The sequence below is a fragment of the Typopeltis vanoorti genome, chromosome 22 (assembly GCF_054136105.1).
Source record: "Typopeltis vanoorti isolate ZY-2024b chromosome 22, IOZ_Tvanoo_1.0, whole genome shotgun sequence".
Taxonomy (NCBI): Eukaryota; Metazoa; Arthropoda; class Arachnida; order Uropygi; family Thelyphonidae; genus Typopeltis; species Typopeltis vanoorti.
The window spans coordinates 63606377-63633627 of NC_143570.1; the positions used below are offsets into that span (position 1 = coordinate 63606377).

The following is a 27251-nucleotide window of genomic DNA, read 5'->3' on the forward strand; positions in this document are numbered from 1 at the left end:
TACATAAATGAAATACTTCAGCCCAAATTGAAGCCTTCTGCACGTGATCTTTTCCAAGATAATGAAGCATTTATATTTCAACAGGATTCAGCTCCATGTCATGTTGCTGTTGTGTGCAAAAAGCGTTTTCATGATAATCATATCCCACTGCTAGAATGGCCAGGGAATAGCCCAGACCTTAACCCAATCGAAAATCTATGGAGCCGACTAAAGAAACTTGTTAGTCAGAAGCAACCCAGCAATAAAACCCAATTAATAGAAGCAATAATTCAATCTTGGTTTCGCATTATAACAGCTGCAGAACTAAAAAACTTAGTTCACTCCATGGGAAGGCATTGTAAGGCTGTAATTAATGCTAAAGGTTACCCAACTAAGTATTAACTCACATTGTGAGAATTTTTGTATATCTCATTTTTTCTCTGTGTTTCACTTTTCTTCTTTATAACTGCTGTTCTAATAAAAAATCCTTCATAAAAGTTATTGCATTACATTCTTGATCAAATTATCTTTCTATTGATATATAATTTTATGGTATTACTCCAAAAAAAAGTGGTGTTATGAGCCATCAAACCTCAAAAATACACTTTTTCCAAAAGATTTCCACAATTTTTGCCACTAGTGTATGTCATCCATTCCCGCAGCCTTATTAAAATCACCTGAAAAACACTTAATACACTTTTGATTTTTTCACCTTTAATCCTCGTAATTCTTGCTTCCCTTCTATGTATTGTACAGCATCATTCATAACCACTATGATATACACTGATCAAGTATTCCTTAAAGCAAAAAAAAGAAAATGTTATGGAGAATTTACAAGGAGAAAGGCAATCAGTACACCCACGAGCAGGACAAGGCTCAAGCAAGGAAGGTTACCAGCATAGTAAGATAAGCTAAATCAGATTATGAGAAGACCTTAGCCAAAGAGATCAAGAGTTCTTCCGCTATGTAGCAAATCCCAAAGAGTTCTTCCGCTATGTAGCAAGTAAGAGGAAGAATGACTTCGGAAGGATATCTTCAGTGGCTGCTGATGGTATTGAGGTGACAAAATCAGATATAATAGTCTAGTTACTGAGTGATCACTTTTTAAAAGTCTATCACCCAAGTGAGGATATCTCTATACCTATAGCAATACCTAATGTGAGAATTGAAGTTAAAGAGGTATTTAATATATTGCAAAATTTAAATGCAAGCACTGCTGTAGGCTTAGATGGAATATCAACTCGGGTGTTGCATGAATGTGCAAATGAATTGACAACCCCTCTTACTTGGATATTTAATTTAAGTTTGAACTCTGGTATGGTCCCTAGGGAGTGGATGTTAGGCAAAGTGGTTCCTTTGCATAAAGGTGGCTCTAAAACTGCGGTAGTTAATTACAGGCCAATCACCATCTCAGGAGTAGTGGTAAAAGTATTGGAAAAGTTGGTTAAAGACAAAATTCAAGAATGGGTGGATCAGGATATGATACTCTAGAGGCCAACATGGTTTTGTTAAAGGTAGATCCTGCCTTAGCAATCTATTAACTTTTCATAATAGAATGACATCTGAATTGGACAAAGGAACTGGTTACACAGTGGTACTTCTGGATTTTGCTAATGCTTTTGACAGGATACCCCATAGAACACTGTTACTCAAATTGGAGCAGATGGAAATGGATACTAAATTGGTGATATGGATAGGAGAATGGGTCAGGGAGAGATACCATAAGGTGGTGTATGGAGGAGCCGAGTCCAGAATGAGGCAGGTGACAATGGTGTGCCTCAGGGCTCTGTGCTTGGGCCATTGTTGTTTAATTTGTATATAAATGATATAGGAAATGGCTTAAACGGAGATATTCAGCTGTTTGCTGATGATGTAAAGTTGGGTAGCGCAATAAAAAATCAAGCTGATGTTGAAAGTTTGCAGGATAACTTAAATAAGCTGGTAAAATGGGCAAAAGATAATAGATGTCAGTTCAATGTGGAAAAGTGTAAAGTCATGCATTTTGGGGTTAAAAGATTACCAGCCTAATAAATTTAGTTTAATCCTTTATCCAAGTGTGAGCAAACAAAGTTTGCGCCTGAAAGTATCTTCAGGACTGGGTTAAGGTGATACAACACCAGGGCAACTCGTTGCAAAGGTGGAGCAAGCTACCAACACTCCTATCTTAGTATCTCCTATAATGCAAAACACATCTCCTTGCGGATATGTCTAATGTTATGCATTAAGGGAAGGGCCACTACCCAGACCGGTTTCGACCTTTATTGAGGTCTCTTCAGTGGGAGCCAGGCCCAAGTCGAGATATCAGGCAGAAGCATTAGCAGGTCATCTCCACCTATAGGAATTGCCAATTGGTGTGCCACCCTTTTTTATAAATTACTCTGGATTTAGAGAAAGATGTTGAAAGTTTATTTTCCACTTGGTTAGAGTATAATAAATTTAGTTTAATCCTTTATCCAAGTGTGAGCAAACAAAGTTTGCGCCTGAAAGTATCTTCAGGACTGGGTTAAGGTGATACAACACCAGGGCAACTCGTTGCAAAGGTGGAGCAAGCTACCAACACTCCTATCTTAGTATCTCCTATAATGCAAAACACATCTCCTTGCGGATATGTCTAATGTTATGCATTAAGGGAAGGGCCACTACCCAGACCGGTTTCGACCTTTATTGAGGTCTCTTCAGTGGGAGCCAGGCCCAAGTCGAGATATCAGGCAGAAGCATTAGCAGGTCATCTCCACCTATAGGAATTGCCAATTGGTGTGCCACCCTTTTTTATAAATTATTGGTGTGCCACCCTTTTTTATAAATTACTCTGGATTTAGAGAAAGATGTTGAAAGTTTATTTTCCACTTGGTTAGAGTATAATAAATTTAGTTTAATCCTTTATCCAAGTGTGAGCAAACAAAGTTTGCGCCTGAAAGTATCTTCAGGACTGGGTTAAGGTGATACAACACCAGGGCAACTCGTTGCAAAGGTGGAGCAAGCTACCAACACTCCTATCTTAGTATCTCTCCTATAATGCAAAACACATCTCCTTGCGGATATGTCTAATGTTATGCATTAAGGGAAGGGCCACTACCCAGACCGGTTTCGACCTTTATTGAGGTCTCTTCAGTGGGAGCCAGGCCCAAGTCGAGATATCAGGCAGAAGCATTAGCAGGTCATCTCCACCTATAGGAATTGCCAATTGGTGTGCCACCCTTTTTTATAAATTACTCTGGATTTAGAGAAAGATGTTGAAAGTTTATTTTCCACTTGGTTAGAGTATAATAAATTTAGTTTAATCCTTTATCCAAGTGTGAGCAAACAAAGTTTGCGCCTGAAAGTATCTTCAGGACTGGGTTAAGGTGATACAACACCAGGGCAACTCGTTGCAAAGGTGGAGCAAGCTACCAACACTCTACGGCAACACTCTACAACAACTACGGCACACCAATTGGCAATTCCTATAGGTGGAGATGACCTGCTAATGCTTCTGCCTGATATCTCGACTTGGGCCTGGCTCCCACTGAAGAGACCTCAATAAAGGTCGAAACCGGTCTGGGTAGTGGCCCTTCCCTTAATGCATAACATTAGACATATCCGCAAGGAGATGTGTTTTGCATTATAGGAGATACTAAGATAGGAGTGTTGGTAGCTTGCTCCACCTTTGCAACGAGTTGCCCTGGTGTTGTATCACCTTAACCCAGTCCTGAAGATACTTTCAGGCGCAAACTTTGTTTGCTCACACTTGGATAAAGGATTAAACTAAATTTATTATACTCTAACCAAGTGGAAAATAAACTTTCAACATCTTTCTCTAAATCCAGAGTAATTTATAAAAAAGGGTGGCACACCAATTGGCAATTCCTATAGGTGGAGATGACCTGCTAATGCTTCTGCCTGATATCTCGACTTGGGCCTGGCTCCCACTGAAGAGACCTCAATAAAGGTCGAAACCGGTCTGGGTAGTGGCCCTTCCCTTAATGCATAACATTAGACATATCCGCAAGGAGATGTGTTTTGCATTATAGGAGATACTAAGATAGGAGTGTTGGTAGCTTGCTCCACCTTTGCAACGAGTTGCCCTGGTGTTGTATCACCTTAACCCAGTCCTGAAGATACTTTCAGGCGCAAACTTTGTTTGCTCACACTTGGATAAAGGATTAAACTAAATTTATTATACTCTAACCAAGTGGAAAATAAACTTTCAACATCTTTCTCTAAATCCAGAGTAATTTATAAAAAAGGGTGGCACACCAATTGGCAATTCCTATAGGTGGAGATGACCTGCTAATGCTTCTGCCTGATATCTCGACTTGGGCCTGGCTCCCACTGAAGAGACCTCAATAAAGGTCGAAACCGGTCTGGGTAGTGGCCCTTCCCTTAATGCATAACATTAGACATATCCGCAAGGAGATGTGTTTTGCATTATAGGAGATACTAAGATAGGATTGTTGGTAGCTTGCTCCACCTTTGCAACGAGTTGCCCTGGTGTTGTATCACCTTAACCCAGTCCTGAAGATACTTTCAGGCGCAAACTTTGTTTGCTCACACTTGGATAAAGGATTAAACTAAATTTATTATACTCTAACCAAGTGGAAAATAAACTTTCAAGATTACCAGCCGTGTACTATATTGATCGAAAGGTACTTCAAGAGATTGATGAGGCTAGGGACTTAGGGGTCTTGGTAGATAGGGAGATGAAGTTCAGAGGACGCATTGCTAAGGTGCCCAAGATTGCACATAGGATTACTTGGTTGTTGAGGAACACACTGCCATCCAGAGATAAAGAGGTTATTATTCCCCTTTATAAAGCATTGATACTTCCACATTTGGATTACTGTGCTCAGGTCTGGTCACCTGGATTCCTTGGAGATGAGGAGGCTGTGGAAAGGGTTCAGAGAAGAGTGACCAAGTTGGTGAGTGATGTAAAAAATGCTCCCTACATTGATAGATTGAGAGCTTGTGGATTGCAGAGATTGGGTGATAAGCGAAGAAGAGGGGATATGATAGAAACATTTAAATTATTGAAGGGTTTTTATAGGATTGATGCAGGGGAAATGTTTCAGCTGTGTGATAGTGAATGAAGAACAAGTGGTCATTCCTGGAAATTAAAGAAGAGTGTGGTTAACAAAGGTGTCAGAACAAGGTTTTTTGCCTGGAGGGTGGTGAATGAGTGGAATTCATTGCCTGACTTAGTTGTGAGCGCTTCGTCTGTAAATGAATTCAAGAAGAGATATGACAGATATTGTTTTGCTAGTTTGGGTCCCCTGCGATGAGTCTACTGACTCCATGGAGATACCCGTAATAATAATAAATAATTCCTCTGTATCATTTGCTACGGTTGCTCTGCTACCATAGGTATCCACCACCACCACCATCAATCTACCATATTATTTTTCCACTTGATTGCCACATAGCATAAAAATTCCCTTTTAACCATGCTTGTCACTTCTTTGGCGTGCCCTTTATATTCTTCATGCATCTGTTCACTGCAAACTGTCTTGCACTTCCTCCATAACTGTTTGTTTTGATTTCACCATTCATCTGTCTTTCTCCTACTCTATTTATTTGCTTAATTCTTGGTATCCAGTTAAGCATTGCTTGTGTTAGATACTGTCTAATCATTTCCCATGCATTGTCAACATCTTTTCTGCACAATTCATCAACCCAATATATTGTCCTTGATAACAAAACTTTTTCCTGTTTCACTACCTACCAAACCAATACCTTATGATCACTTTCATCAACAGGTGTTAGTGCTGATGCCTCACACCATTAGGTTTCATTTGAATTTCTGCACATAGATCTCAACACCTGGCTATACTGGTGATAGGGAAACAGTGAATCGAGTGCAGAGGCAAATAACTCTGAGAGCTGTCTACGGGCTCTGGAATATGGAGTATGAGGACAGATTGAGGAATGTGGTCTTCAGAGCTTGGCAGATAGGAGGAGGTGAGGGTGTATATGATAGAGACTATATATGCTGGTGAGGGGAACATACCAAATAGATACAGGGTAATTATTGCATAGGATAATGGGTAATGCAAGAACAAGAGTTCATCCCTGGAAACTGTGCAAAATTGTGTATAAAGAGGTGAAAAGTCATTTACTACTTGGCAGGTGATTAATGAATGAAATGCATTTGCCAGAGTGAGTTGTGAATGCTCTAGAATGTATTCAAAACAAAGCGTGAAAGTTATTTATGGTTTCTTAGTGAGTGCTGTACCCCTCCTGTATGAGTCATTAGAATCCATGGAGTATTACTCCATGGAAATAATACTAATTGTTTCACTGTGCAGTTTTCATTCCATTAAACCTGAACACAATATTTCTTTTCTGTTCTTCTTTTTTTTCATCTTGCCATATCTTGACAGCACACTAACCAGTTTTTGCATTTTTCTTGTTATCTTGTTGAAGGATTTCATGTGTAAAGAGATGCGAAAAAATAACTTTTTAGGTTCTTTGTTTCAGCATTCTTTAGTCACATTTTTAATTTTGCACAAATACTACTAATTCTGCAATGTGTTCATTTTTGTCTTATTATATGACCTGAAAAACATCTTATTCATTACACCTCTCACAAATGAATCTTCTTACAAGACTGCTAGCACTTCCATTTCCATACAAATCTTCTTTCCATTTCTGTTTTACACTTTTAACATTGCATTTTTGGATATTTTAAAATGCTGATATTATTATTATTATTACTAATATCCTAAGACCTCATGGAGTCAAAGACTCATCTAGGAGGTCCTTTTGTCATCACACAGCTCATTATACCGTGCCTCAAACACACTCAAATTCTCTGCAGACACCACCCTCTCAAGCAAGGCATTCCAATCATTCACAACTCTGCATGCAAAAAACCTGCTTCTCACTCCCCTGCTCCCACCCTCGTACAGTTTCCAGAGATCACTTCTGGTTCTCCCCTGATTTCCAACCATTTTCTGTAAAACCTTTTCAACATTGATTCTATAACAATCCCTTACCAACTTGTAGGTCTCTATCATATTGCCCCTCTTCCTCCTATCCACTAGACTGTAAATTGCATCTTCTCAACCTTTCCTCAAATTTGACATTCCAGAGATCAGAAACTACCTTAGTCAGTTGCCTGTGGATCCTTTCCAACATTTCTTCTTCCTTTAACCCTGAGGAGGTTGCATCTGATCTGACTGATACAAACAAATTGTTTTAATACAAATATTCTTACACATATCCAGTTATAGCTTGGAGGTCATGAGTAGCTGTGCATACATATGTTACGAGTGATATTCCACACTGTTTATGCCATCAGTTTAGTTTAACACATGTTATGTAAAGGTTTATGATATTTGATAGTAAATTTTATCTGAGAGATACCGCAAACTCCGATGTCAGTATAGCCAGAGCCGGTGGAAGCGGACATGCAGAGCATGCGGGCGACGCTACAAAGGGGGTGCTGTCGCCGTGGCACTATTCATAAGTTCATTTTTAAGAAACAAAATTTTTATCATAAAAACAAAAAAATTCTTATAACGATCAATATTAAAATAAATAAAGCCGGATACACTGAATAAAAATTAAAAAAAATTCTATATTGCCTCCTCTTTGATCAGCCAGCTGTTTACAATTTTGCAGCGAGAGCAGGCTAAATGCTTGCCTGCAGAATGTTGTGTCTACTGCAATCTATCTAAATTGAAATGGTGAACGGTTTTTATGCGCAGAATTGAATTTTCATACAAAACATTTGTTGCTAGTTAACCAGTCATATGGTACGCATCTCAGCAGGCTACTAACAGTAGCGCAGTGCAGACTATTATTTCGTCTCTGTGTCGTGTTGTCAATCAAAAATTTAAAAAAATGGGAATCAAAAATTTTAAAAAAGTTATCCGGTGCACAAAATCATAAGCGTCATGCTGTAAAAGAAGCAGATATTAAGAAACAAACTAGGGCTCCTAATAAATTTGTTAAAATATTAAAATATTCTGATGCAGATTGTAACCAACTCGATACATCAGAAATCAGAGTTGAAGAACCGTGCACATCATCCAGTTTGCATGAAAGTACTATTGCAACTATTGAACAATATAACAAGATGCATGATTTTAGTGAAAAACAGTTAGGAGAAGATTCAGTTGTAGTTGACCACAAATCTAACACATTGTTAGTCTCTGTAAATTTAGAATATCGAAGTGAATGGGGAAATATTAATGAAAAATTACGAGTTGTTTTAATTGAAATGAGGCCTGTTCAAAAGAAAAATATAATATATCCCAGAGATACATATGGTCGTAAATTTGGCGACACGTATTATAATAGAAAAATGGAAAACCGGGAGCTCAGGCGAAGAACATGCCTCATTTATTCCGAAACTTTAAATACTGTTTTTTGCTTTTGATGCAAACTTTTCGCACCTACTGAATCAAGTAGTCTTGTTGAAGGTCATAACGATTGGAGAAGTACAACTTTGCATAGACATGAGAATAGTTTAACTCACATGAAAAATTTCTTAAAATGGAAGGAACTTGATAAAAATTTAGAAAACAAAACTACTACTGATTGCCAGAACAAAGCATGTAACAAATTGAAAAGAAACATTGGAAGAGTGTTTTAGAACACTTGTTTGAAATTATAAAATTCCTTGGTAGCCAAAATTTAGCTTTTCACGGATCATCTGATAAATTATATGAAAGGAATAACAGCAATTTTTTAAAATTAGTCGAACTGTTTGCAAAGTTTGATCCCGTTATGGAAAATCATGTTGAAAGGGCCCTACAACGAAACAATAGAGTACACTATTTGAGTAAAGACAGTCAAAATGAAATATTGGAAACTTTAAGTAATGCAATCAGGGATACACTTTTATTATCAATCAAAAAAATCTAAATATTATTCCATAATTTTAGACTGCACACCTGATGCAAATAAAACAGAACAAATGACCATTATTATTCACTTTGTTTCCTGTGACAATGGAATTATCAAGATCAGGGAAAACTTTTTAGGTTTTGCAGATATATCAGATTCCATAGGACATGGTTTATGTGCAACAATAATGGAACAACTGAAAAATGGAACATTCCCATTGAAGACATGCAAGGTCAAGGGTATGACAATGGGGCAAATATGAAAGGGAAAAAATATATGCTCCAAAATTTGCTTTTGAACAAAACTTCTTTCTCTAGTGGGGAAAAAAATATTTTTTTTCCCCACTAGAGGTCATGCCAGTAGAATAACGTGATCAAATATTTGTTTCTCTAGCTTACAGTCTGTAATGTAACACAGCTTGTGTAGTATAATTGTGTATGCTGCAGATGATGATCTTGATATGAAGATTTTAATGTTGAGATAATAAAGTTATTTATAACATGGTTGTAAAATCCATAATTTATAAAATGAATCTCCATCCAAATTTTTGCTAATATCATTAATATACAGGTTAAACAGCAATGGCCCTAAAACAGACCTCTGAAACACACCACTAGTGACTTTCCTCTTTTGGGATATTGCTTCCCCATACACAACTTGCTGATATCTATCAGAATAGCCAGTCTTTGATTAATACACTAATCTAATATTCAACCCCATCTGCTCTAGTTTGACTGTCAGCTTATCATGTGGTAATTTATCAAAAGCCTTCACAAAAAATTTAATGTTGCTCTGATAATGAGAACTTATACTTAATTTGAAATTATTTTGCTGTGTCTTTACATATTTGTATATTCTGATTATAAAATATTTAAAATTTTAAAATTTAATAATTAGAGTGTGCTTAGTTTTCTTAACTTTTGGTCTAAACTATATACTATATTTTTTTATTGCAGCAGCAGTGGAACTTACAATGACTCCAACATCAATTCCATCAGGCCCTCCTTCAACAACAATATGTATGTATAAACCACATTTAGTATGAATAATGCATAAACATTTTGCAATTACTGCTCATGTGCCTAGAAATGAGTATTAGATTAAAGCCTCCACAGAATCAAAAGGTTTCCTGTGGAAAGCACATATAGTTTACAGACTATAGTACCTAACTGTGGTGCACCAATATCAACAGTTTTTATATAGGGGCACCACGTTTCAATGAACCATCCCTTTCCATGCAATGAACCTGTTTCTAATCCATTGCTTACGTTACTTGTATAGTTTCTAGGAATAATATTTCCTCTCATCGTGTTTTCTTTGCAATATCTTATATTTGTCAAGTTTTCAAAGATACTAAAGTGAAGGCTGCTATTACACACATTATGAATATGTTTAAAATTAAGTCATCAGTAGTTTATTTTTTAGTATTATATAATATTTCATTAATCTCATGGGCATCTGATTGTATTTTTAGGCCAGCATGCAACTCCTATTATTATTTTCAATTGGCTTAAAAGTGAGGATGATCTGTTAGCCACATATCAAAATATCATCATCTGTTTCCTGATATATACCCTCAAGGAATTATTATTATTATTATTATTCAGGCCTCCATGGAGTCAAAAGACTCATTGTGGGAGGTCCTTCCTAAGAACATAAAGTCTGTCAAGACTCATCGAGGGGAGGTTCCCCCTAAGAAACACAAAGTCTATCATACCACTCCTTAAACTCATTGACTTTTCTCGCTCTCACCACTCCATCAGGCAATGCATTCCACGGTTCAACCACCCGCCATGCAAAGAAACCACTCCTCACCCTCTTGCTCACAGTTTTCTTTCGTAACTTCCAGGGATGACCTCTTGTCATCATTCCTTCATGCTGTTTAACCAAGCAAAAGAACTCCCCAGTGTCAACCCTGTAACCACCTGTCAACAGTTTAAAAGTCTCAATCATATCACCTCTCCTTCTTCTATCCACCAAACTCTGCAGTCCACATTCCCTCAGCCGATCCTCATAACCAAAATTGTACAGTCCTGAAACCATCTTTGTCATCCGTCTTTGTACCCTTTCCACAGTTAATTTATCCCCTTCAAATCCTAGGGACCAAATATGAGAACAACAGTCTAAGTGTGGTCTGATCAGAGACTTATGCAATGGAATGATAACCATTTTATGTCTGCAGGTCACTGTCCTTCTCATAATTGCAGCAATCCTCTGTATTCCTTTCAGCACCTTTGCAATATGTCTCCTAAATTTCAGGTTTCTATCAATCATCAACCCAGATCTCTTGTCTCTCCTACTTCCTCCAGTATAACTCCTCCCATAGAGTATGCATTGTCCCATCGATGTTTCCCAAACCTCGAGACTTACATTTTGCTGCATTAAACTGAAATCCCCATTCATTTGCCCATCTATCTAGCTTATTCAAATCCTCTTGCAGGGCTACCACATCTGCACTATTATCAATAATCCATCCCAGCTTCGCATCATCCACAAACAACTGAATATCCCTTTGCAATCCACTGGCAATGTTATTGATATAAAGGTTAAACAATATAGGTCCTAGTACTGAGCCCTGTGGGACCCCACTTGTAACCCTCTGCCTCCTTGAAACTGCTCAACCATACAAAACTCTCTGATACCTATCAGACAGCCAATCCTGAATCCAGTTGACCAATCTGACATCCAGACCCATGTGCTGCAACTTAAATATCAGCTTATCATGTGACACCCTGTCAAATGCCTTCACTCAGTCTAAGAAAATTACAGTATATGCCTTTCCCTCATCTAATGTTCTTGTAACTTTATTATAAAATGCTAGCATATTGCTAAAACAAGAGCGCCCTTTCACAAATCCATGTTGATTCTCACAGATAACATTACCCTCATCTGTCCAATGCTGTATACGGTCCCTCACTACTTTCTCCAAGATCTTAACAACTACTGATGACACACAGACTGGCCTATAATTAGACACTTCCAGTCTGTTACCACCCTTATGCAATGGCACTATCTTACCTTCCTTCCATTCGCTGGGCACCTTTCCCTGAATGTTCTGGCTACTATGACAGAACCGCCTGAATAAATTTACATTATTATTAATCTCCTATCAATAATTTTACTCAAAATGAGTCTCTTAGTATTGTCATTCTAATATTTTGTTCTTCTAAGGCACTTATAATTGAATCAATCCACCTAGACCTTGATTTTCCTCTAGGTCTTTTTTCATGCCATCTTGGTAGCAAACATCTGTTTTGCTAACCTTTCTTTTATCATTCTGTTTAAGTAACCATACCACTTTAGATTAGCTCTGCTCACACACATTCTTGAAGGTAAACAATGTCAAATTTCCTCCAAATGTCTTAATTATTAATATGATTGTGCTGTTCATGCCATCTGTTCAGGCCCTTAATTTTTCTCAGAAATCTCATATCTGTGGTCCCTAATCTTTAAGCAAGTGCTTTATTTGGAGCCCAAATCTCAGATCCAGAATTGAAAAATGGTTTGAACACTGTCTTATATACTGCTATTTTGGGTTTGGCTAATTTCTCTCTAATTCCCACATACATTTATTCAGTTGGCTCCCCACTATACCAGATTTGCTTATTCTGTTCTCTGTTTCCAAATTTAACTTGCCATCTTCACTAGAAACTTCCTAAAGAGCTGAAATATTTTACTTGTTCTATAGGTTCTCCATTGAGAATAATACAACTGAAGTTTTCTATGTTTTTGCCTATTTTCATAATTTTGGTCTCGCGCTTTTTTTTTTTTTTTTTTTGCTGATATTCTTGCCAAAAGTGTTATTGCTGTAATTCAGTTAAGTTAGAGAATCCTAATTTCTGGAGAGTCGGACTGCTTGTGTTTTTAAGAGTACAACATCATCTGCATAAAGCAAAGAGGTAAGTTTGACATCTCCAATTCTAATTTCATGTTTAATGCCACTTTCCTTCATAATTGATCCATATAGGTGATGAATAAGAATGTTGATAATATGCATCCCTATCTTACTCTTGATTTTACATCAAACAATCTTCCTATATTTCCTTTAGTTCTAACTGCTGATTTATAACTCAGCTATAGAATATGTATTACTCTGTATAATATTACATTTATCCCATATAAATGTAGTGTTTTGTAAAGCTTTTCTCTGGGTGCCTTGTCATATGCCTTTTCCAGATCTACAAAACTTAAGTACAAATCCTTGTGATATTGCTATGATTTCTGAACCACTTGTTGCAAAGTGAAAATCTGATCTTGACAACCTATATTTGGCCTGAACTCAGCTTGTACTTCTTCATATTTCTCTTTCATAATTTTTCTCAGCATCTTTTCAAGTATGCATGTATAAATTTTACCTTGATCACTTAGTAGAGAAATTCTTTGTCATTTTCACATTCAGCTTTATTCTCTTTTTAAAGATAGGAATTGTAAGAGCTTTACTCCATTCTTCTGGAATTTGCCCTTCTATCCAGGCACTCTGAATTATGCAGTGTAGCTACCACAAAACTGTTATCCATATTCAAGCATTTCTTACTGGATAACCTTCTTTATGAATATTTGGGAGACCATATAAATGCGTAGTTCTTCCAAAACGAGTGCATAACTTATCCAAAGTATTTTTATCCCAACTATCAACTTCGTCAAACTGCTTTCACATTTCAAGATTGTGAAATGTGGAAAGCAGCTTGACTGGATGATATTTAACCAGAAATACTCGAATATGAATAACAGTTTTGCAGTGGCTACACTGCATAATTCAGAAGGCCTAGACAAAAGGGCAAATTCTAGAAGAACGGAATAGAGCTCTTACAATTCAATGAATAATACAATCATACAACAGAAGATTTCAATGAGTGGTGTGATAGATGTTGGCTGTGATATTTTGTGAAGATTTAGATGGAGATATTCAGTTGTTTGGAGATGATGCAAAGTTGGGACGAACCATAAAGAGTAGTGAAGATGTTGTGGCTTTGCAAGAAGACTTGAATAAATTGAGTGATTGGGCAAGCAAATGTGGATGTGAGTTCTATGTTGCAAAATGTAAGATTTTAAAATTTGGAAAACAAAGATGGGATGCAGAATTTACTTGGTGAGAATATATTGTTGGAGGTAGAGGAAATAAGAGTTCTGGGGGGGGGGGGTGATAGTTAATAAGGATCTGAAATTTAGGGGACACATCGCCAAAATTGTGAAGATAACACAAAGACTTCTGGGAATGATGCGGAGGACACTGACGTGTAGAAGTAGGGAGATTCTTGTTCCATTGTATAAGGCTTTGATTAGGCTACACATGGACTATTGTGCCCAGATTTGTCACCGGGTTTTCAGAAGGATGAAGAGATGTTGGAAAGGGTCCAAAGGCGACTGACTAAGGTAGTTTCTGACCTCTGGAATGTTGAGTATGAGGAAAGATTGAGAAGATGTAATTTGCAGAGTCTAGTGGAGAGAAGGAAGAGGGGAGATATGATAGAGACCTACAAGTTGGTAAGGGGTTGTTATAAGATCAATGGTGGAGAATTTCTACAGAGAATAGTGGGAGATCAGGGGAGAACCAGAGGTCATCCCTGGAAACTGTATAAAGAGAGTGTGAGTAGGGGAGTGAGAGGCAGGTTTTTTTTGTGCAGAGTTGTGAATGATTGGAATGCCTTGCCTGAGAGTGTGGTGTCTGCAAGGAGTTTGAGTGTGGTGTCTTCAAGGAATTTGAGTGTGTTTAAGACACGGTATGATGAGATGTGTGTGTGATAAATGGACCTCCCAGATGAGTCTTTGACTCCATGAGGTCTTGTTTAATAATAATATTAATAATAATAATAACAACAAAACTCATGGGAAGATTTCTGTCAGAATATAGAAGGTATATATCAAGAAGTCAGTAAAATGATCTGGAGGCTATTTTGAAAAAGCTTAGAATAAGGGGAAAGAGTACAGTACAAAAAATCAAAGATGAGAAAAGTGACATGTGAAGATAAGGATATCTTAGTTGCCCAGAGTAATTACTTTAAAAGACTGTTAAATGAAACAATCAGTGCCATTAGAAAATTCTCAAGAAGAATGCAGACAGAAGTACACGTCAATACTTGATACAACAATCAGTTTACCTATTAAAAACAGTTGCCATGTGCAAAAAAATTAATATATTAATAAATAATATTTAAATTATTTTTGATGTTTACATTAAATGAGAATCTCCCAAACTTTTGGGGGAGAGAGAGAGAGAGAGAGAGGGAGAGAGAGAGAGAGAGAGAGAGAGAGATGATCATTCCAATTTAGGTTTGGCCAATGTAAAATGGCTTCACAACTTTTTTGAAAATGCTTTCATATTATTATTATTATTATTATTGACACCTGCAAGGAGTCCTAAGACTCATTGCAGGAGGGCACCTACTATACAACGTTTCTACTACTACACCGAACCTCTACCATCTACATCAATGCCATCTACTGCCCATACCAAACCACCACATCTAGTATTTTTGTCTGTAAATTGCGTGTGTTCTAAAGGGTCGATTTGTCTGTATGCGGAATGAAAAATCCCGAGTTTTCCGAGAGAGAAAAAACCTGCTACTTCTGTATCTGCGTCTATGGAGAAAACGAGCTTCATCCTACAGGATATTGGGTTTAGTGTCAATACTGTGCTGTGCCAGACCAGACTTTTGAGGTTTCATGAAGTCAATGTCAAATTAAATTCACAAAGTATCTGGTAAACACCTGCTAACCATAGAGGTTTGTCTTTTGTTGATAGTAACATATGAGAAATTTTGTTGATAGGAAAATATGTAGCAATAAGGTGTTATTTCTTCAAAATTCTACCAATAGCTTCAGAGATACAAGAAATATAAGGGATTGGAGCCCCGCAGTCTGTTGAAGAATCCTTAGGTGCTGGAACATAGGAGTCAGTTATCTGCTGGATTTGATGAGGGTTGTAACTATTAAATTCCGTTAAAGTTTTAATAGTGAGAAGTTCTTGTTGAAAGCTTGAAGGAAAGGGGCATACATTATGTTCTCTATTAACTAAAGACTTAATAACACCCATTTTTTTGAGATGAGCAGACTTTTGATGAGTGTATCTGCCAGTAAATGTAGGTTTTCAATAAACACTGGGTTTACAAATTATCGGTGTGCAAGTAAGAAGGATGTCCAAGAATGGTAAACTACTAGCATTTTGGTGTTTGACCTCATTTTCAGAATGTGGCCAAACAGCAAAAACATCATCAACATAACAGAACCAATGAGAGGATTGGGTATGAATGGATGAGAACAAGGTGTCTTCCAGATAGTTCAAAAAATAGTTTGCAAGGTGGAGACAGAGGGTTAACCCATAGCAGTGCCTTCAACCCGTCTACAGATCTTGTTTTTCTATCTGAAATATCCTGATTATATAAAGAATTCAAAAATCTTTGCAATATTATTATTATTATTATCACCCACCATCATTAGTATTTTCACAGACAATAACAAACATCCATGTCCACGGTGAGATTTGAACTCACAGCCTTTTTGGCTGGAGAGCAGATACACTAACCACTCAGCCAACCAGGCCAGCCTATATCAGGAGGGTAATCATCATATAGTAATTTAACGGTGTCGGATAGCAGAATGTTGGTAAAGAGGGAAACAATGTCAGAGCTGACTAAAAAAATCCAACTCTTTTATATGAATATCCTTGATTGTTTCAAGAAAATGTGTGGAATTCTTGATGAATGATCTAGATTGTTCGATATGGCCTTTTATAATAAAGTTACAAGAGTATTAGATGAGGGAAAGGTATATGCCATTTTCCTGCACTTAGTAAAGGCATTTGACAGGGAGCAACATGATAAGTTGATATTCAAGTTGCAGCACATGGGTCTGGATGTCAGATTGGTCAACTGGATTCAGGATTGGCTCCGATAGATATCAGAGAGTTGTGTATGGTGGAGTAATATCAGGAGTTAAACTGGAGGAAATAGGAGAGACAAGAGATCTGGGTTTGATGATTGATAGAAACCTGAAATTTAGGGGACATATTACAAAGGTAGTGAAGGTAATGCAAAGGATTGCTGCAATAATGAGAAGGACACTGACCTGCACAGATAAAAAGATTATCATTCAGTTGTATAAGACTCTGATCAGACCACACTTAGACTGTTGTTCTCTGATCTGGTCCCCAGGATTTGAAGGGGATAAATTAACTGAGGAAATGAAATGGATGCGGAATGAAATTAAGAGAATTCAGGTCAAAACTATTAAAATAAATCATGATGGCATGAAAGAGATAACAAAAGATGAGCGAGTGGCGTTGTATGGCGACTCCATTATTAAAGGTGTGCTAGAGGATAAAATGCACAAGGTATGTTTTCCAGGCAGTAAAATGAGTAGAGTGATTGAGGCATTGAATATGAGGCGGGAACGAGCAAAAGAGTTAATTGTATTAATTGGTACGAATGATTTGAGAGAGAACAAAGAGCATGTCAAAATGAATGTCAGGAGACTGCTTGGAAAGATAAAGGAGAATAGTGTGACAGGAAGGGTGGTCAGTGTGTTGCCTAGGTATGATTGTGGTGAAATGAGGTGGAGAGCAACGATTATGAATGATATTCTGGCTGAAATGTGTGAGGAGATGGGAGTAGAGTTTGTTAATGTGTGGAATGAGTTTGAGGGACGAAGTGAGCTGTATGGGAGCGATGGACTGCATTTGAGTGGTTATGGTGTGAGTCGTTTGGAGAGACTGCTGCTGGAAGGTAGAGAAGTGAATAGAGAGAATGAATCAGATCAAGAGGGAAGTGATGTGGAAGAGCAGGAGAGTAAGACAGGAGAGATTGAAGGAGTGGAAATGAATGTGGAAGTGAGTGGTATGAGTATAGAAAATGAGAGAATGGGTGTGCAAGAGGAGCAGGGAAACGGCGAGGCTCAGGGTGGACAGGGATACACAGCGTGAGAAAGGTGGATGCTCCAAGAAGAGGTGAGAGAATGTGTAGGCAGGAAAGTAATGGGATGATCAGGGATCAAAAGGAAACAGATGGAATTGCAAAGGGTTCTAAAATGAAGAAGCAGAAAGGGAAATGGCCCCAGTCCAGCATGGAGAGATCACATCGAGTGAGTGGTATCAGTGGAACTAGCTGTAGATCCAGAAATGAGTTGTTGTGTTTGTATACCAATGCTAGAAGTATAAGAAACAAGGCGGATGAAATGGTTGCACTAATTGCGTCTGTGCACCCAGAGATTGTCGGAATAAGTGAGACATGGTTAGATGAGGATGACATCCCGACAGGAATAGAGATGGAAAGGTATGATGTGTTTCGTGAGGATAGAAGGGGGAAAAAGGGAGGGGGAGTGCTATTGATAATAGAGAAAGAGTTATGTCCATACAAGGTAGAGATGCAAGAGGGAAATGGGGCCAGTGGTTTTGAGGCAGTATGGTGTGAGATAGAGGTGAATAGAATCAAATACTTGGTGGGATGTTGTTATAGACCTGGTAATGCGGATGGTGGTGATAGTGAAATGTATAGTCAAATAAGCCAAGCAAATAAGAAAAGGGTGATCATTATGGGTGATTTTAATTATGGCAATATAGACTGGAATGAAGAGATAGCAACTGGAAGTAAAGAAAATGAGTTTCTTGAGTTTTTGAAGGATAACTACCTCAGACAGTATGTAACAGAGGGCACAAGAGGATTAAGGGTCTTGGATTTGGTCATCTCATCGGAGGATGTAATTATCAATGAGGTATCAAATCATCCACCAATTGGTGAAAGTGACCATGAGGTGATTACTTGGGTGGTTGCCAGCAGTGCAAGGACCCCTGTGAAAAAAGGGTATATGTGGAACTACAAGGGGGGTGATTATGAAGAGCTCAGGAGACAACTTGCAGGTGTAGCATGGAATGAGGAGTTAGCTGGAAAAGAGATCAATGCAGCTTGGGGGATTTTCAAAAAATATTTAGTGGATGCAATGTCTAAATGTATACCACTGGTGAGAAGGTTAAATAAGTTAGTTAGGTGTGAGATGGATGAATAAAGAGATTAAGCATGCAATACAGAGAAAAAGGGCATTGTGGAGGCAGCATAAGAGAAGTGGAAGTAACCAATTTCATGAGTTCTACAAAGACCAGGCAAGGAGAGTGACTTGGTTGGTGAGATTAGCTAAAGAGAGGTATGAACAGCAGTTAGCTAATGAAGCTAAAAAGAATCCTAGGGAGTTCTTTCGATATGTAGCCAGCAAAAGAAAGAATGATTATGGAAGGATGACATTGATTGGAGGAAATAGTATAAAGACAGCTGTTGCAGAATGTGTGGTGGAGATACTTAATGAGCAGTTCATAAAGATCTTTCAATCTTGTGAATGTGACTTCATGAAGAGATTAAGAGCAGTTGATGATAGGGAGGAGAGACTGACTGTAGGTGAGGAAGAGGTGTTTGGGGAGTTGAGTAAACTAGATGTAAATAAGGCTGTAGGACTTGATAATATATCTCCGCGTATTCTGAAGGAATGTGCCAGAGAGTGGACACCTGCCTTGACATATTTTTTAAATACGAGTCTTGCACTTGGTCAAGTCCCTAAAGAGTGGAAGGAGGGCAAGATTGTGCCAATTCATAAAGGAGGTGATCGAACTCAAGCATCAAACTATAGGCCTATCTGTGTGTCAGGTGTTGTGGTTAAGTTGTTGGAGAAGCTTGTGAGAACTAGGATCCAGAGTTGGGTTGACAACAATGGTATAATCTTTGATGGACAGCATGGATTTGCTAAAGGGAGGTCATGTTTTAGTAATCTACTTACTTATTACAATAAAGTGACTGCTTCCTTGGACAGAGGAGAAGGATACACAGTAATATATTTGGATTTTGCAAAAGCTTTTGATAGAGTACCTCATGATAAGTTGACAGTCAAACTAGAGCAGATGGGGTTGGATATTAGATTAGTGCATTGGATTGGAGACTGGCTATCTGATAGGTATCAACAAGTTGTGTATGGGGGTGCAATATCCAGGAAAAGGAAAGTCACTAGTGGAGTGCCTCAGGGATCTATTTTAGGGCCATTACTATTTAACTTGTATATTAATGATATTGGCAAAGATTTGGATGGAGATATTCACTTGTTTGCAGATGATCCAAAGTTGGGACTAACCATAAAGAGTAGTGAAGATGTTGTGGCCTTGCAAGAAGACTTGAATAAATTGAGTGATTGGGCAAGCAAATGGGGATGTGAGTTCAATGTTGCAAAATGTAAGGTTTTAAAATTTGGAAAACAAAGATGGGATGCAGAATGTATGCTTGGTGAGAATATATTGTTGGAAGTAGAGGAAATAAGAGATCTGGGAGTGATAGTGGATAAGGATCTAAAATTTAGGGGACACATCGTCAAAATTGTGAAGACAACACAAATACTTCTGGGAATGATGAGGAGGACACTGACGTGTAGAAGTAGGGAGATTCTTGTTCCATTGTATAAGGCTTTGATTAGGCCACACATGGACTATTGTGCCCAGATTTGGTCACCTGGTTTTCAGAAGGATGAAGAGATGTTGGAAAGGGTCCAAAGGCGACTGACTAAGGTAGTTTCTGACCTCTGGAATGTCGAGTATGAGGAAAGATTGAAAAGATGTAATTTGCAGAGTCTAGTGGAGAGAAGGAAGAGGGGAGATATGATAGAGACCTACAAGTTGGTAAGGGGTTGTTATAGGATCAATGGTGGAGAAGTTCTACAGCGAATAGTGGGAGATCAGGGGAGAACCAGAGGTCATGCCTGGAAACTGTATAAAGAGGGTGTGAGTAGGGGAGTGAGAGGCAGGTTTTTTTCATGCAGAGTTGTGAATGATTAGAATGCCTTGCCTGAGAGTGTGGTGTCTGCAAGGAGTTTGAATGTGTTTAAGACCCGGTATGATGAGATGTGTGTGAGATAAAAGGACCTCCTAGATGAGTCTTTGACTCCATGAGGTCTTGTTTAATAATAATAATAATAATATAATAATAATAAATGGTACAATGGCAGATAACAAAGATGGTGTCAGGACTGTACAATGTTAGTTATGAGGATCGGCTGAGGGAGTGTGGACTGCAGAGTTTGGTGGATAGAAGGAGGAGGGGTGATATATGATTGAGACTTTTAATTGTTGAGAGGTGGTTACAGGGTTGACTCTGGGGAGTTCTTTTGCTTGGTTGAACAGTGGGAAGGAGTCAGGACAAGGAGCCATCCCAAGGAGCCATCCCTGGAGGTTACAAAAGGAAACTGTGAGAAAGAGGGTGAATAGTGGTTTCTTTGCATGGAGGGTGGTTGAACCATGGAATGCATTGCGTGAATTGCAGAACGGTCAATGCATTTAAGGAGTGGTATGATAGACTTTGTGTTTCCTAGGAGGGACCTTGTTTATTATACAAATGCCATGAGTTTCAGGAATAAAGGATGCAAATTATCAGAATGCATAGCATCAGCTTATCCTACGATTTTTGGAATTGGTGAAACATTGGTAGGACAAGAAACACAGAGCGTAAAGATCAGGAATTGTTTAGGAAGATCAGATTAGTGAGTGCAATGTGAATGTTCATTATGGGAGATTTCAATTATAGCAGTCGCTTGGGCAGAGAAAGGAGCGTACAGTAGTAGTAATAATAGAATGGAATTTCTGGCATTCTGTAAGGAAGGATATCTCAGGCAACATGTAGTAGGGAGAACTTGTGGATCAAGGGTTTTGGATTTGGTCGTTGCATCAGAGGATCTGTTTGTAACTAAGATGTCAGTATTGTTCCCATTGGTGAGAGTGATCATACTGCACTCTTCAGTTGTTAACTGAATAAACATGTAGAAGTTTCAAAAAGAAAGGAATTTATGTAGACCTATGAAATATATTACTCTCAGAAACCACTGCTGATGATATAGCAGAGCTGATTAACGATCAGTTTTTACTGGGGCATTTCATTCTGGAAAAGGAGATTTTATTCTTAGAGGATTGGGTTGGATTGAAAGCTGAGAAGTGCATGAGGAAAATGTGTGTCAAATACCAAGTACAAAGTACTGAGGTCAATAAGACAAAAGGACTGGAATGGATTTCACTGCATAATTTGATTGAATGATAAGGAAATGATATGGCTTTGATATGATATTGACTTGGCTACTAATTGAAAGTTAAGCTAATGGAAAAGATTCCATTTGGTGGACGAAGATAAGATAGTTTGTATAAGGGTGGTTGAGGAATGCAAACATACACTGGTTTGTATTTCTTCTGTGGTTGTTAAGGTTTGAAGAAATTATTAAACCTAGGATCATATACAAAATTGGTCAGAGGAGTGTAATATTATCTGAAAGTCAGCATGGATTTGTTAAAGAGCACTCTTGTTGCAGTAATTGCTGACATTTTATAATAATGTGACAAGCAGAGTTGACATGGAAGAGATGTATATAACCATTGTTTTTGGATTTTGCAAGTCATTAGATAGGGTGCCTCATAATACATTGATATGTATTATTATTATTATACAGATTCCCCATAGTCTGGAGACTCACTACGTTAGACCCACACTAACATTCATACACACAAAATCATACTTCTCCTTGAACGCCTTTACTGTCAGGGCACTCACAACTAATTCTGGCAAGCCTTTTATAATAAAGTTACAAGAACATTGGATGAGGGAAAGGCATATACTGCAATTTTCTTAGACTTAGCAAAGGCATTTGAGAGGGTGTCACATGATAAGCTGATATTTAAGTTGCAGCATATGGGTCTGGATGTCAGATTGGTCAACTGGATTCAGGATTGGCTGTCTGATAGGTATCAGAGAGTTGTGTATGGTGGAGCAGTTTCAAGGAGACAGAGGGTTACAAGTGGGGTATCACAAGACTCAGCATTAGGACCTATATTGTTTAACCTTTATATCAATGATATTGCCAGTGGATTGCAAGGGGATATTCAGTTGTTTGTGGATGATGCAAAGCTGGGAAGAATTATTAGTAATAGTGCAGATGTGGTAGCCCTGCAAGAGGATTTGAATAAGCTAGATAGATGGACTAATGAATGGGGGTTATCAGTTTAATGCAGCAAAATGTAAGGTCTTGAGGTTTGGGAAACATCGATGGGATGCTGCATACTCTATGGGAGGAGTTATACTGGAGGAAGTTGGGGAGACAAGAGATCTGGGGTTGATGATTGATAGAAACCTGAAGTTTAGGGGACATATTACAAAGGTGGTGAAGGTAAAACAGAGGATTGCTGCAATTATGAAAAGGACACTGACCTGCAGAGATAAGAAGGTTATCATTCCGTTGTATAAGTCTCTGATCAGACCACACTTGGATTATTGTTCTCAGATTTGGTCCCCAGGATTTGAAGGGGATAAATTAACTGTGGAAAGGATACAAAGACGGATGACAAAGATGGTTTCAGGACTGTACAAGGATAGTTATGAGGATCAGCTGAGGGAATGTGGACTGCAGAGTTTGGTGAACAGAAGAAGGTGAGATGATATGATTGAGACTTTTAAACTGTTGAGAGGTGGTTACAGGGTTGACACCGGGGAGTTCTTTCACTTGGTTGAACAGAGGGAAGGAGTGATGACAAGAGGCCATCCCTGGAAGTTACGAAAGGAAACTGTGAGCAAGAGGGTGAGGAGCGGTTTCTTTGCATGGAGGGTGGTTGAGCCGTGGAATGCATTGCCTAATAGAGTGGTGTGGGCGAGAATGGCCAATGAGTTTAAGGAGTGGTATGATAGACTTTGTGTTTCTTAGGGGTGACCTCCCCTCGATGATTCTTGACTGACTTTATGTTCCTAGGCAGGACCTCTCACAATGAGTCTTTTGGCTCCATGGAGGCTTGAATAATAATAATAATAATAATAATAATAAAAATATAGTCTTCACACCCTTATTAACCATACCTTGCACCACTTCCATGGATTACCTCTGTACTCTATTTGTCATATATATTGAAAAATTTCCTTTGCATCAATTTTATTAAACCTCTTTAATACCATATAAATTTCTAACATGTCCCCTCTTTATCTGCATATCAACCAAACTTTGTAACCCACATCTTCAATCTGTCTTGATAAGGAGCATTCCACAGACCTATCAACAGCTTGGTCACTCATCTCTGAATCCTCTCTACCACTTCCTGATCCCCAAGAAACCCAGGTGACCAAATCTGTTCACAGTAGTCAAGATGTGGCCAAATTATAGCTTTAGAAAGAGAGAGAGAGATAATAATTTGCCAATCTTTACTTGTTGGAATGTTTTCATCCAACATCCAAGCAGTACAGTAATGAGGTTATGAAGCGCCTGTGGCAAGTGTCTAACTTGCATCCCCTAACCCAAAAGTGACTTGTGTACCCCCCCCAAACCAAACGCAAGTGTCAAACTTTCATCCCCTAACCCAAAAGTGACAAAAATTTTGAAAAATTTAAATGTAACAAGTAAAATTTTACTAAATTCAATATGTTAAATACGTACTACTAACCCTAAAAAAATGAGTTGCAGGGTGTTGCAGAATTTGTGTGTCTTAAGCGGTGTATTGCCGAAATTTAAAAATACAATATAAAATAGCGGACTTTTATATCTATTTATTTATTTTATTTTTTACATTTTTTATGTTTTGTGCCCCAAACCTAGTTGTGTCCATGGCGGTCACCTCTTTTGCCATGCCCTCGTTATGGCACTGCATCCAAGTAATCCTTTGAGCTATTTTATCAACTTTTGTGATAAGCCTTCTCAACTTCAATTCTCTGTTCAACATTATTCCCAAGTCCCTAGTCTCATTAATTTCCTGCAATCCAGTACCATCTCTGTGATACACAGTATGCAACTTTTTAATCAACTTTGTTTAATTAAAATGTCAATTTAATTAATGTTTAATTAAAATGTCAATTTAATTAAACATTAACTCACAAATATTATCCTTTGCCCACAATGTCAATTTATTTAAATCATCCTTCAGAGATATTTATATCACCTTTATCAACTATTGTTCAACTTAGTTTGCATCTTCGGCAAATAACTGAATAACCCTCCCCTTAAATCTTTCCCTATATCATTGATATACAAAATTAAAGACTAGTAGCCCTATTACAGAACCCTGAGCTACACCACTAGTTAGCCTCATTCTCCTATGGTGTCTGTCTGTCAGCCATTCTCCTCCTCCTCCTCCATTCTCATTGCCAGCTTCATGTCTGTACTCATGTGCTCCAAGTTTTGTAATAGTTTTTCATGTGGCATTATGTCAAATTTGCTAAGTCCAGCAGTATCTTATTATTATTATTTTATTATTATTATTATTATTATTATTATTATTATTATTATTATTCAGACCTCCATGGAGTCAAAAGACTTATCGTGGGAGGTCCTTCCTAAGAAACAGAAAGTCTATCAAGACTCATCGAGGGGAGCCCCCCCCCCTAAGAAACACACAAAGTCTATCATACCACTCCTTAAACTCATTGACCATTCTCACTCTCTCTCCAGTCCATCAGGCAATGCAAGGCAATCCATGGTTCAACCACCCTACATGCAAAGAAACCATCCTCACCCTCTTCCTCACACTTTCCTTTCCTAACTTCCAGGGATGGACTCATGTCATCACTCCTTCCCGCTGTTCAACCAAGCAAACGAACTCCCCAGTGTCAACCCTGTAACCACCTCTCAACAGTTTAAAAGTCTCAATCATATCACCCCTCCTTCTTCTATCCACCAAACTCTGCGGTCCACATTCCCTCAGCTGATCCTCATAACTATCATTGTACAGTCCTGAAACCATCTTTGTTGTCCACCTTTGTACCCTTTCCACAGTTAATTTATCCCCTTCAAATCCTGGAGACCAAATCTGAGAACAATAGTCCAAGTGTGGTCTGATCAGGGTCTTATACAATGGAATGATAACTGTTTTATCTCTGTAGGTGGTGTCCTCATTATTGTAGCAATCCTCTGTGTTACCTTCAACACCTTTGCAATATGTGATCTAAATTTCAGGTTTCTATCAATCATCAATCCCAGATCTCTTGTCTCTCCTACTTCCTCCAGTATAACTTCTCCCACAGAGTATGCATTGTCCCATCGATGTTTCCCAAACCACAAGACCTTACATTTTGCTGCATTAAACTGGACTCCCCATTCATTTGCCCATCTCTCTAGCTTATTCAAATCCTCTTGCAGGACTGCCACATCTGCACTATTACTAATAATCCTTACCAGCTTCGCATCATCTGCAAACAACTGAATATTTCAATCCACTGACAATGTCATTCATATAACGGTTAAACAGTATAGGTTCCAGTACTCATCCCTGTGGGACCCCCTTATGACCCTCTGCTTCCGTAAAACTGTTCCACCATACACAACTCTCTGAAACCTATCGGACGGCCAATCCTGAATCCAGTTGATCAATCTGACATCCAGACCCATGTTCTGCAACTTAAATATCAGCTTATCATTTGGCACCCTATCAAATGCCTTCGCTAAGTCTAAGAAAATTGCAGTATATGCCTTTCCCTCTTATAACTTTATCATAAAAGGCTAGCATATTGCTAAAACAGAAGCACCCCTTCACAAATCCATGTTGACTCTCACAGATAACGTTACACTCATCTTCCCAATGCTGTATACTTTCTCCACGATCTTACTAACTACTGATGACACACAAACTGGCCTATAATTAGACACTTCCAGTCTGCTATCACTCTTATGCAATGGCACTATCTTACCTTCCTTCCATTCAATGGGCACCTTTCCTGCAGCCAGAGTTTCATTGAAAAGCCAGGGCAAAGGCACTGTCAGTTCCCTAGCACATTCTCTCAAAACTCGTGGTGAAATACCATCCAGTCACACAGCTTTACTGACATCCAGAGTACTCAGTATTTGAAACACTTCATAAAGGAGGTGATCGAACTCAAGCATCAAACTATAGGCCTATCTGTGTGTCAGGTGTTGTGGTTAAGTTGTTGGAGAAGCTTGTGAGAACTAGGATCCAGAGTTGGGTTGACAACAATAGTATAATCTTTGATGGACAGCATGGATTTGCTAAGGGGAGGTCGTGTTTTAGTAATCTACTTACTTATTACAATAAAGTGACTGCTTCCTTGGACAGAGGAGAAGGATACACAGTAATATACTTGGATTTCGCAAAAGCTTTTGATAGAGTACCTCATGATAAGTTGACAATCAAACTAGAGCAGATGGGGTTGGATATTAGATTGGTGCATTGGATTGGAGACTGGCTATCTGATAGATATCAACAAGTTGTGTATGGGGGTGCAATATCCAGGAAAAGGAAAGTCACTAGTGGAGTGCCTCAGGGATCTGTTTTAGGGCCATTACTATTTAACTTGTATATTAATGATATTGGCAAAGATTTGGATGGAGATATTCAGTTGTTTGCAGATGATGAAAAGTTGGGACGAACCATAAAGAGTAGTGAAGATGTTGTGGCCTTGCAAGAAGACTTGAATAAATTGGTATGTAAATGGGGATGTGAGTTCAATGTTGCA

General features: G+C 38.3%; 1 protein-coding gene across 4 annotated transcripts in view; it reads left to right on the top strand.

The window, feature by feature from the left end:
- The window catches only part of LOC150094462 (hemocytin-like), a 2636009-nt gene that overhangs the window by 1139191 nt on the left and 1469567 nt on the right, over positions 1-27251 (top strand). For 2 of the 4 annotated variants that reach the window (XM_090412206.1, XM_090412209.1), the window contains one exon: positions 9765-9827. In XM_090412206.1, coding sequence (XP_090268332.1) covers positions 9765-9827 — 63 coding nt within the window. The remainder of the gene's footprint in view (positions 1-9764; positions 9828-27251) is intronic. The other 2 variants (XM_090412207.1, XM_090412208.1) reach the window with 1 other exon arrangement.